This window comes from Coregonus lavaretus, assembly GCF_964263955.1.
Source record: "Coregonus lavaretus genome assembly, chromosome: 33".
Taxonomy (NCBI): Eukaryota; Metazoa; Chordata; class Actinopteri; order Salmoniformes; family Salmonidae; genus Coregonus; species Coregonus lavaretus.
Window position 1 is genome coordinate 8,941,644 of NC_140020.1, and position 12,571 is coordinate 8,954,214.

A 12,571-nucleotide genomic window follows, 5' to 3' on the forward strand; every position below is an offset into this window, starting at 1 on the left:
CTCTCTCCCTTGTTCGGGCAGGCTTCGGCGTTCGTCGTCTCCGGAATTCTAGCTGCCACCGCTAGATGTTTCATGTTCGTTTGCTTTTGTCTGTTTGTTTCCACACCTGTTTCTGTTTTGACGTAATTAGTGTCCTATAAGTTTCTCGTTGTGTTTGTCTAGTGTTGTGTGTGATTGTTTCCGTCAGTGTTGTGTTTTGCTCGGTTGAGCGTATTTCTCCACTGTGCTGGAGCTTATTTTGCACTTGTGTGTGCACCGTTACATTTTGTCGCACCTGTTAGTGCACATTTACCTTTCGCCTTCGTGCGGGTTTTGCTGTCGGGCTTAGTTGTCCTGTTGCCTGTGTTGGGCCAGTAATACAGCCTTTGGAACATTCAGTCTGCGTCCTGCGTTTGATTCCTACACTACACCTACAACACGCCCTGACAGGCAGCATTAGGGGCATGTGTGAAGGAGGTCCAGGGCTGTGGTTGGAATCAGCTGTCCCCTCCACAAAAGTCGTCTGGTTGGAAGAACACAACAGAGCAATGTGTTGCAGTGTTTTCAGGAATCACCAAATAGACATGAGCCAGCTTTAGACCATGGCTCTCTCTAAACAGGCAAGCTGTTAACATGTAGCCTACAGACTCACATACAGTATGTCATGTACATGCCGATAACACGCTTGAGATTGGAGGGTTCATATCTGTAGTGAATGGAGGTTGAAGGAGGATGTCATGGTTTCTACATTTATGGAAATATGAAAATATATGAAAAGTATGTACAAATGTTCATAAAACGCTACAGAAATGTGTTGATTAAGACAGTAGATACATTAAAATCACATAATGGCGGAGTGATGTCACTGAAATGTCCTGGAGGCATTTCTTGTCATTAGGTTCCTAACACATAATTGTCTCCTCTGGTCTGTTGATTGAAATAATTAGTCTTTCACTTTCAGAGTGTCAGGTCACCGAGTGATTAGAGCTTAGAGTTTTGAGCCGTGCTAATCACAGAGAGAGATGGATATTAGAGCCACCTGTATCCTGTATGCTGCGTAGGATCAGTAGCCATCTGCAGGACTAGACCCCAACACCCTGGAGATGTGTCAGGGATCTTTAGCTAGGCTGAAGAAGGGGAGAAGGGAGATGGGCATAGATATGGTCCTTGAAGTGGACTGAAATAGGTGTCAGTACTCATTTTGGGTGCTGGTACCGTTTGCATATAGGTGCTGGAACACCACAATATTGTTAAGCCAATATTCTACGATGTGCCGGTGCTCAGTAGGGTCAGAACGTGCTGCAGGCTGTTAGTGACACACTAAATACCAGCTCCAAAACAAACTACACTGTTTTACTCATAACAATGTTTCACTGTGTGGTGGTTTCTTCTTCTGCTTTTTTTCCAGTGTCCATCCTTGTTGACTCTCCGTGGTTGTCTGGCCCTGACACCAACACCTGCCATACTGGAAAATGCCTGGAGGCTTGTTTGTCTTGCCATGAGCAGTCCAGGGGGAGAGAGTCCAGGGGGAGAGAGCCCAGGGGGAGAGAGCCCAGGGGGAGTAGCCCAGGGGGAGAGAGTCCAGGGGGAGAGAGCCCAGGGGGAGAGAGTGCAGGGGGAGAGAGTTCAGGGGGAGAGAGCCCAGGGGGAGAGAGTCCAGGGGGAGAGAGTCCAGGGGGAGAGAGCCCAGGGGGAGAGAGCCCAGGGGGAGAGAGTCCAGGGGGAGAGTTTACTTTTCTTATTTTTTCTTTATCTCTGAGCGGTACAGATAAGAGAAGGCACGCGCTGTGCTGCACACTGCTGTGGACTAAGCTGAAAGACTGCCTGTTCACTTGTCCTTTTTTTTCAGGAGGGATGGATAGATGGATGGATGGCAGTTGATAAGTAGAGGGAGGATGTGAATACAAAAGAGAGGAGAGGAAATTGTGGGTGTGGGTGTGGCTGACAAGCAAAGGGCAGGTGTAATAGACCATCTTTGTGTGTGTGCACACGTGCGCCCTCACACAGAGAACAACACGTCCTACCATGTAACACTACTCCCCAGGTCTGGTTAACTGTATTAGACTCTGCTGGATGTCTGATTACATCAGGCAAATGTAATAACTCTGTGTTGCTTTAATGTGAGATATCAAGTCAGCTCACATGACAAAATGAAGGTGTGTTTGAACCGGACCAGAGAGGGGTAGAACTGCCTTCGGATACTGACTGGGAAGCATCTGTCATGAACACTTACAGACAACACACACACAATGTCATGGCAACCAGACTGAGGTATCAGCTCTTTAGCACTGAACCATTCCTAGTTAATTACAGAGTCAGTAGTGCCAAGTTACACTATATATACGAAAGTATGTGGACATCCCTTCAAAATAGTGGATTCGGCTATTTCAGCCACACCCATTGCAAACAGGTGTATACAATCGAGCACACCGCCATGCAATCTCCTTAGACAAACATTGGAAGTAGAATGGCCTTACTGAAGAGCTCAGTGACCTTCGACGTGGCACCGTCATAGGATGCCGCCTTTCCAACAAGTCAGTTCGTCAAATTTCTGCCCGGTCAACTGTAAGTGTTGTTATTGTGAAGTGGAAACGTCTAAGAACAACAACGGCTCAGCTGCAAAGTGGTGGTGGGCCACACAAGCTCACAGAATGGGACCGCCGAGTGCTGAAGCGTGTAGGGCAGGGTTCTTCAATTCCGGTCCTGGAGGGCCGAAACACCTCTGTTTTTCATCCTCTCCTTCTAATCAGTGGCTAATTCAGACCTGGGACACCAGGTGAATGCAATTAACTACCAGGTAGAAATAAAAAACAGAAGTGTTTCGGCCCTCCAGGACCGGAATTGAAGAACCCTGGTGTAGGGAGTAAAAATTGTCTGTCCTCGGTTGCAACACTCACTACCGAGTTCCAAACTGCCTCTAGAAGCAACGTCAGCACAATAACTGTTTGTCTGGAGCGTCATGAAATGGGTTTCCATGGCCGAGCAGCCGCACACAAGCCTAAGATCACCATGCACAATACCAAGCGTCGGCTGGAGTGGTGTAAAGCTCGCCGCCATTGGACGCCATTGGATTTCCAGTGGAAATGCGTTCTCTGGAGTGATGAATCACGCTTCACCATCTGGCAGTCCGATGGACAAATCTGGGTTTGGCGGATGCCAGGAGAACGCTACCTGCCCTAATGCACAGCGCCAACTGTAAAGTTTGGTGGAGGAGGAATAATGGTCTGGGGCTGTTTTTCATGGTTCGGGCTAGGCCCCTTAGTTCCAGTGAAGGGAAATTAAAACGCTACAGAATACAATGACATTCTAGACGATTCTGTGCTTCCAACTTTGTGGCAACAGTTTGGGGAATGCCCTTTCCTGTTTCAGCATGACAATGGCCCCCGTGCACAAAGCGAGGTCCATACAGAAATGGTTTGTCGAGATCGTTGTGGAAGAACTTGACTGGCCTGCACAGAGCCCTGACCTCAACCACATCGAACACCTTTGGGATTAATTGGAACGTCAACTGCGAGCCAGGCCTAATCGCCCAACATCAGTGCTCGACCTCACTAATGTTCTTGTGGCTGAATGGAAGCAATTCTCCGCAGCAATGTTCCAACATCTAGTGGAAAGCCATCGCAGAAGAGTGGAGGCTGTTATAGCAGCAAAGGGGGGACCAACTCCATTTGAATGCCCATGATTTTGGAATGAGATGTTCTAGGTGCAGTTGTCCACATACTTTTGGCAATGTAGTGTGTATACAGTATACTTCCTGTTATATTAACACAGACTCTCTGCTCTCTCCTTCGATGGAGTTCAGATTGGCTGTCATATTTGAATGGTACACTATTAAAGCTTATATCTATTTGCCAACGCTATGCGTTTTCCCTTTACCCCATTTTTCTTTATTCTTGTGGCGTAGAACTAGACTGCCACAGCTCCATTATACTGCAGCAGCCGGTACTGTTGGTGTGAAAGGCTTTATCTGGAGATCTTATCTTTGGCCCGCTCCCCAGCTGCCTGTCTGCCGTACACCTGTCTGGGATACCCACCGGGAGGAGGAGGTGTGTGTGTGTGTTTCAAGTTTTAATGTCACGTGCACAAGTACAGTGAAATGCCTTCCTTGCAAGCTCCAAACCCAACAATGCAGTAATCAATAACAAATTAATACTAAAAATAACAAGGTAGAACAGAAACACGAGAAATAAAAATAAGAAATAAGAAGAACAGGAGAAAGTAAGAATCTATATACAGGATCAGTTCCAATACTATATAAACAATGTGCAGGTATACTGGAGTGATAGAGGTAGATATGTATAGGGGTAAGGTGACTAGGCATCAGGATATATGATGAACATAGTAGAATCAGTGTATATGATGATTTTATGTGAGTGTGTGTGTGTGAAATGTGTGTGTGTGAGTGTGTGCGTGTGTGTGTGTGTGTCGAGTCAGTATAAATGTGTCTGCATGTTATGTGTGTGTTGGAGTGTCAGTGTGTGTGAGTTTGTAGATTTCTGTGAGTGTGCATAGAGACAGTGCAAATATAGCAGTCGTATGGCTTGGGGATAGAAGCTGTTCAGGAGCCAGTTGGTTTCAAACTTGATGCACCGTACTGCCTGCCGCGCGGAAGCGTGAGTGTGTGTGGTGGTGTGGGCTGGAGGTGCATCGGGACTGTTGGCCAGGCCATCACCGTGTGAGGTTCAGGGGAACTAAAGGAAAGTTTTGAGGTTAGTGAGGACATATTTTGTGGTCACCGCAGAGCGTTTGTGAAGTGCAGTTGAGGACATTTCCTCTTCAGTGTTTAAAAACAAAAGAGAGTCCAAGAGAGCCCAAGAATTTCCAACATGTTTTACCACAAACTTCCTGTCTCTAACCCTCAGAACATCAGTACAATTATTTTTGTAATTAGCAAAAGTAAATTGAAAATTATTAACGGCCCACCAACAAACGAGCTTACATCTACCCGTTCCAGGAGGAACCTTTTCAATTCTCAGTGGTATATCCATTGTCATTTCTTACTGTATCAATTTTTTGGGGGGGTTCTCATTATTTCCAAGCTGATATTGCCATGCCTTCAGTTCCTGACCATGCCTCTCTGAGTGACATTGACCATACTATGTGTGATTGACAGCTTGCAGTCCTCTACCACCAGCAGCAGTTACTGTGTAAGGGTGTGGCTGGCCCGGCTGTCACACCTTTCTACTCCTCCAGAGATCTGGTTGCCATGGAGAACCAGGTGCAGCCCAGGTGACTGTGAGACGTAGTGTGAGCTGTACAGACATGCTCAGCTATTGAGACATACTAAACCATGCAGGGGTATGCTTTCTGAATTGTTCTTACCCTTTAGTTGTAATAAAAATAAAAAAGTTTTTCCCTTTTTAAGCATTATACTCAGCATCATCACTAAGCCAGTTACAGTGTCATTACATCATTAATATTATGTGGATTTTAGTTGCATGGACTGAAGGATTATTACAACAAACGAAACGTCTGATAATATCTTAAACATGTATGTGACTTCTAATGAGCCCTAGAGTGACAGCAGCTAGCATACTATACTCTACCATGCTGCACTATGTGATGGGATGCAGTCAGTGGAGGCTGCTGAGGGGAGGACGGCTCATAATAACAGCTAGAGTGGAGTCTAATGGTTGGAATGGAGTGAATGGAATGCTATCCAAAACATGTGTTTGATACCATTCCATTGACTCCATTTCAGCCATTATTATGAGCCATCCTCCCCTCAGCAGCCTCCACTGGATGCAGTGAGAAAATAAACACCACTCTCTGGTGTACTAGTGCCATCTCTGCTTCCTGTTGGTCTGCTCTGTGCTGCTGGGCTATGGGATATCGCTAATGAAGGCTGCCTCCGGTGTGAGGATGATAGCCTGAGTCACAGAGTCAATGTGGTGAGGGGTAGCCTTTTAGGAAGACAGCCAAAACAAACTTCACCAAAGTGTGTCCACCTGCTGAACACCTGCACTGCCCTGTACTCCCTCACTGACTGACCATGCAGGGCCAAGACCAGGCCATGTCCAGTTACTTTCTGACAATAGTGAAATACACCATGACAATATGGTCTTAACACCACCACCATGGCTGCATGATCCTAAAGCTACAAGTTCAGGTCAGAAAACTGAATTTTTTTGGATCCAAGTTAGTCAAACAATATAGATTTTTTTGCTTTTATTATTTAGACATATAGCAAATACTGCAGAAACATACACACGCGGTAAGAGCTAATAGTTACAAAACAATCAGAGCAAAAAAACATGATTGCATTGAGGAGAATGTTTTAAAAGCTCAGGGTCCATCCTCAGTATCTATGTAAACTTGAAATAAATACGTGGAAAGGATAATTTGGCTATGGCATGAAAATATACATGAATAAGTCACACATAAATCACATAAAACAATAATTTACATAAGATCAATTCAATAAATAAATAAATAGAAAATATTCATGATGGTTTTATGTGTAGTATACTGGCAATACATTGTGTAAAATAACAATAATGATACAATATCTGGCCAATGATAAATAAGATATTAAAAACAATCATTATTCGACATATAAATTAAGGCAGTTTTACAGCAGGAGTGTACAAAAGCTCTAATCCAAAAGGCATTGATGGCTACACTAGGGCAAACCATTCAAACTGTATTATGTTCAGAGACAAAGCTAAAATTGAATGTCCACAGATTCACAAGCTAATAAAGTGATAGATACATTTACAGCCTGTGAATTAAAAGGCAATTTTATGACAACAGTACAGCTAGGATATCCCTTTCTTAGGTCTAGAAGCTAATGCAATAGCACTTGTGCAGAGATCCTAGAAAAATAAGTTAACAGTCTAATGCTTTACGTACTTTAGATAAACTAAGATGAGTCTGAAAAATATAGAATTCAAGCTCCAAACAGGATTTGAAATCCCCTATTATTAAATGCAGTGGTTGAGGTCGGAGTCAAACGTCAAGCATATGACGTCCACCCGTAAAGGCACAGGTATATTCTCAGTTTAACAGGCTGGTCGCACAGGCATCTGAAGGAGTATAACCTGCCTGTTTTCTGAGGGGTGACATTTGTTGATGTGCCGTGTAAGTCCCGGAGAACTGTAGAACATTGCAGGGCAATATTTGCATGGGTAGACCTGCGAGGAGTGGAGGAGACGGATGTGCCTCTCCTGGTTGACTCTGTTGGGAAAGTTCTCTCCACAAACAGGGCACAGGTGGCACCCTGAGGAACTCAGATTCAATGGTGCGTGGCTTGGAGTTTTGTCACTTGGCTTTCCTTCGTTTTGGGATAAGGGATAGGCATCGTGGACCTCACTGCTGGTATTGTGGGAAGCTGTGGCATGTTGAGATAGGATGTGCTTTCTTAGGTATGCCTGGCGTTTAAACTTTTTCCCACAGTGATGACAATCACAGAGACCCTCCTCTGATCCAACTGATCCCGACTCTGACAGCCCGGGGCTGGGTGTGTCTCTATCTCTCCGGCCCTTTATTTCATCAGAGACAGCCTTGTCGAGCGCGGGCATCTTATCACTCTCTGATTTAATATTTTGTGCACCAGATATTGACGCGGTATTCTGGGGTCTTGGTTTGTGCCAGCGCCTGTGGGAGGCTAGGTTTGCCGGGCAGCTGAAAACCTTATCACATTCAGGGCATTTGTACTCAACCCTCACTATCCTGGAACACTTATGCTGGGCCAGCGCGAACGGGTCGCCATATGCTTCTCTGCACAGTTGACAGACGAACTCACCGAGGGGCTTGTCACCTGCTGCCGGTTGTGGTCTGGGTTTTTGGTCGACGGGCGCCTCTTTAATTTTGAGCCCAAGCACGGGTGATGTGGTCATCTCGTCTTCGAAATGTAGTTTCTTGATAGCTTTGTTTTTTTTCGACGGAGGCTTGTTTTTACGCTCGGTGTCGCTTGAAGGCCTTTTGGTGCCATTCCCGGTGACAGCGGGTAGGATTGGGTTCGTGGTTGTCCCGGTCCGGTTGCTGTTACTGGTACCGATTTTTAGGTCCACCGGGGAAAAGAGGGGATCTAAAGTGGTAAGCGCTGCAGGTGTGGGAAAGGATTCAGCAAACACCGGTGAGCCGAGATTGAAATGTCTCTCACAATATCCCTGTTCATGGTCCTTACTGACTGGCCGGGTGGGGGTGTAAAGCGCCTGGTACACTGCCTCCGAGTTCCCAAACTGAACGGGTTTAGCATCTTGTCCGGTGGCTGCTGCTGTGGCTGATGCCTCGCAGAACCGGGATGCTGCAGCTGCGCGCTCAGTGAAGGATGCGAAAGCTTGTATATGTTGTCTCTGCTCCTTTTCATCAGAGCGGACCCTGTAAAACACAGGGTTTGGTTTCTTGTTCCTTTTCACTAAAAATCCTCTTGGCATTTTTGCGATGGACTGAACAGATTAAGGCCCTTTTAACGCACAGATTATGTTGAAATCAAATCCAGGTTCAGGTTATTATTACAGACACATCGGACACTGATTTTTCACCGTTCCCCTGGCTGCTATTGATTCGTTCTCTTCCCGAGATGCTTTCATCACGACATAGCTGCACTCGTTTTAAGGGGAAATTATGACATTGTTCTCGCCCCTTGTTGCCTCATCCCCAACCAATCAGATGGAACTAAGATCCCTATGGATTTGCTGAGTGGGTTTGGGAGGGTGGAGAGAGGGGCTTGGTTTCGGGTGGAAATGTAGGAGGATTTGCAGCTTGCTAAGCAGATGTACCTGAGTTTTTTTGTTATATTACTATGCGCGCATTGTCCCCGCCTCACCTCGTCCCATCGAAGGCACACGCCGGGAACGTCCTCCTTTTACGGTCTGATGAGTTTGCATAGAAATGCACACGTGCCTCGGCTTTGTGTGCCTCCTTCATGAGGAGGGGGGGGGGGGGGGGGGGGGGGGGGGGGGGGGCTGATTTAACGGACAATGACAAAGATGGTTGTGGTTGGTGTTATTTATTAGTTGGCCTACCCAAAATATTATCTTCTGTGCAGACACACACACATTGCTGAGTTGCATGTTTTAGTCTGCTTCAATTGCAGAATACTAAGGCTAAAGCAAATCGGCAAATTGTTAAACCTATACAAAGTTATAAATATAGCCTATTCCATTAAAACACCAAATTAAAAAAAACCAAACAAGCAAATATTTATATATAAAAAAAATAAAAAACATAAAACGACATGTGTTGGATACGACAGTTGAACTCTGGACATATGAATCAGTCATTTTACGCATACATAATTAATGAAACAGGGTTCCCTGCTTTGCATTACAATGGCCGTGCTTTTGCAAGCTGTATCCCGCTTGTGATTGAAAAGGAAATTGCACCGTAAAACGGGCAACAAAGCAATCTGGCCAAGAGATACTGTCGGCGCGTGCTGTGCGTAATCAGTGTGGTTTGGACAAAGCGGACAGTCTCCAAATGGGCCATACCATGATTTTCTCTCCGTTAAAAACAGTCAAACCCAATTCCTTCAGGGTCATATCCCATCTCTAAAATATAGCCTGTAGGCTATCCACCACCATGGCGAGGAATGAGAAGACTTGTCTAGTTTGGCTAATGCGTCAAGATTTCATTCCATAATAATGTGTGCAATAAACCACATGCCAGATGTCTAGCAAGTCTTTTTGTGTCTGTTGACAGAATTTCACCCAATACGATATTTCTTTATGCGATACTTGAATGGCATAGGCCTCTGGTTATTAATAGGCATATACATGTATATCACTATAAAGTTGCTCAAAATAATCTGAAATAGGGCTACGTTAAATTATTGATGATCAATTTGCCCTATTCTGAAAGTTTCCTTTTTTAATTCTCAATATACCTAATTCAAGAAACAGAAAATATGTCGAGGCAAAATCTCCTTTGAGGTTGAATAATAAATATCCCCAACATAATTAAGAATCAAAGCACACATAGTAGGCTACGAATTAAAACAATCACACAAATCTGGAAGATTTAATTTACAGTTAGGGAAAAAATAAATTAGCCAAGGCCCAAACAATGATGCAAATAATAATGTAAGATTGTTTTCAGTAGGTGAACTCTTAAAAAAGTGTTTGAAAATATGTTATTTTAACATGACCTATATGCCTATAATTAGGCGTATATTATAGGCCTATAGGTCATGTTAGAATACCATGTTTTCAAACACTTTTTAAAATGGCCTTCCTCTGGGAAATTGTTTGCATTAAAATGGCTAATTATTCAATAGCCAGGGGATGACACAAATCATTGGGTGTCATTGATCCATGTAATTTCATAGATTCATATATTCTCATTCTACCAATTAACGTTTATCTTACCGAGCTATTTGATAATCGCTTAAACGATCCCATACCTTGAGGCGCGTGTGCGGCTATTTGTTCATTGCTGTGTTCTGCGCATAGAGGCAGTGAAGATTTGAGCCTCATTACCATACAGCTGTAGAATATAGAACCCCTCCTCGCACTCACTAAATCCACTTTCATCTAGGCCTAGGTTGTTTCAGTCATCCCAATAACCTTTGCAGTTACAATTACAAGTAGGACTAGATGTTAACTTCTTATGCGAGAAAGCTGAATTTGACAATTCGTTGTCACTTTATTATAACACTTAATGATAATATTTCTTTGAGGATTGTTTTGTTTTCTCTGTTTTCTCAAGTCAGTCAACTTTACCTTCTCATAAAATTAAGACAACAAAAAGTTTGAGTTTGTGTTCGTGCTAAAAGTGTGTACATAGTCTAATATTATTGTCTATCTAAAATCACAAGTACATTTATTAAAAACATTGGCTATGGTATTTTCTGTTCAAATTAACTCAATTGAATGTAAATGTTTTTACTACAGTTGGATGATTCTACAACATTTTAGTTAAATAAAAAAACAATGGAATATTTCTATGTGATAAATATTGAATTGAAAATGTGGGTTGAGGTAAGATGACATGGAGGAGCAGTTACAGTAGTCCAGGCTGGGCATACATAGTCAGGTGGTACCTGTTGTACCTCAGGTAATTCAGAGTGCTGGTCTTGAGGGAAGCCAATCCCCCACTTGTTTCATACACCTTCTTGAGAAACACGTTTGGTTCCTCAATAATGTTCAGCTTCTCATCCATCATCCTCTGAACGAGCTCTGAAATGGACAGATCATTGTGGTCCTGGAGAAAGAGAGAAGGCCTTCGTTAAAATTGTCCTTTCTATTTGACCTCCCCCCTCGAAAAAGACCCTAACAATGACAAATAGTATTGGTAGACAAACAGTCATGCAAATGAAAAGCTCCACAAACACTAAAGCGTACAACACTTTATCTGTATGAATGTGAATCGAGAAAGATGAGAGAAATCCAACCTGCAATTTAGTTGATTCCATTATCTGGTGCATTTCCTGCTCAAAGTCTGCAAAGCGATCATGATATATCGCCAGGCACCATTTCTCCCTGAAATAACTACCCCCCCCCCCCCACACACACACACACACACACACGCACACACACACACGCACACACATTTAGTGTGTTCATCTAACAACCCCTGACAGAACAGCAACAGCATGGTCAATTCATTATTTTAACAGTTGATGATGTGTTCAGTCAGCTCCAATAATGATATTGAGAGTGGCCTCATTCGGAGCTATGACAAGGGCCAGTGATTAATCCAGATGTAGTCGGTGTTAGAGAGCCTTATGACCACGGCAGGGTAGCTAACCTCCTCCACAGAGCAGAAGAAGCAGATTGGGGACCTGCATAAACAGATTAGACCCAGGGACAATGGCTCCTATATCTGGGGGTCGCTCGTGTTGAAACATCAGAAACGAGGTCACTCAAACACAGATCTCCAAACGCTAACCTACCAGGAAACACTGACAGGGAACAGTGTCTTGAAGACATACTTCTTCTGTGAGCGCTGCCTACTCAGAATGCAGATTTACATTAAGACTTTACATTTTTTCTATACCATACTGGTATTGTCTATAAACATTTGAAATGTAACTGTACACTACATGGCCAGTATGTGGACACTTGCTCGTCAAACATCATTCCAAAATCATGGGCATTAATATAGAGTTGGTCCCCCCTTTGCTGCTATAACAGCCTCCACTCTTCTAGGAAGGCTTTCCACTAGATGTTGGAACATTGCTGCGGGGACTTGCTTCCATTCAGCCACAAGAGCATTAATGAGGTCGGGCACTGATGTTGGGCGATTAGGACTGGCTCGCAGTCGGCGTTCCAATTCCTCCTAAAGGTGTCTGATGGGGTTGAGGTCAAGGCTCTGTGCAGGCCAGTCAAGTTCTTCCACACTGATCTCGACAAACCATTTCTGTATGGACCTCACTTTGTGCATGGGGGCATTGTCATGCTGAAACAGGAAAGGGCCTTCCCCAAACTATTGCCAGAAAGTTGGAAGCACAGAATTGTCTAGAATGTCATTGTATGCTGTAGCGTTAAGATTTCCCTTCAGTGGAACTAAGGGGCCTAGCCCGAACCATGAAAAACAGCCCCAGACCATTATTCCTCCTCCACCAAACTTTACAGTTGGCACTATGCATTAGGACAGGTAGCGTTCTCCTGGCATCCGCCAAACCCACATTTGTCCGTTGGACTGCCAG

The 12,571-nt window shown here is 44.2% G+C and overlaps 2 protein-coding genes across 2 annotated transcripts in view; both read right to left on the reverse strand.

Moving 5' to 3' along the window:
- Positions 1–6,980: 6,980 nt before the first annotated feature.
- Positions 6,981–8,357, reverse strand: LOC311108256 (insulinoma-associated protein 1a-like; the record flags this gene model as incomplete). Its single annotated transcript, XM_084150877.1, has 1 exon — positions 6,981–8,357. The coding sequence occupies one exon, from the start codon at positions 8,355–8,357 to the stop codon at positions 6,981–6,983; it is 1,377 nt and encodes a 458-aa protein (XP_084007003.1).
- Positions 8,358–10,923: 2,566 nt separating this feature from the next.
- Positions 10,924–12,571, reverse strand: part of cfap61 (cilia and flagella associated protein 61) — a gene marked incomplete at both ends in the record, with an annotated part of 30,901 nt that continues 29,253 nt past the window's right edge. Inside the window, 2 exons of the mRNA XM_084150875.1 lie at positions 10,924–11,124; positions 11,315–11,411. Coding sequence (XP_084007001.1) covers positions 10,924–11,124; positions 11,315–11,411 — 298 coding nt within the window. The remainder of the gene's footprint in view (positions 11,125–11,314; positions 11,412–12,571) is intronic.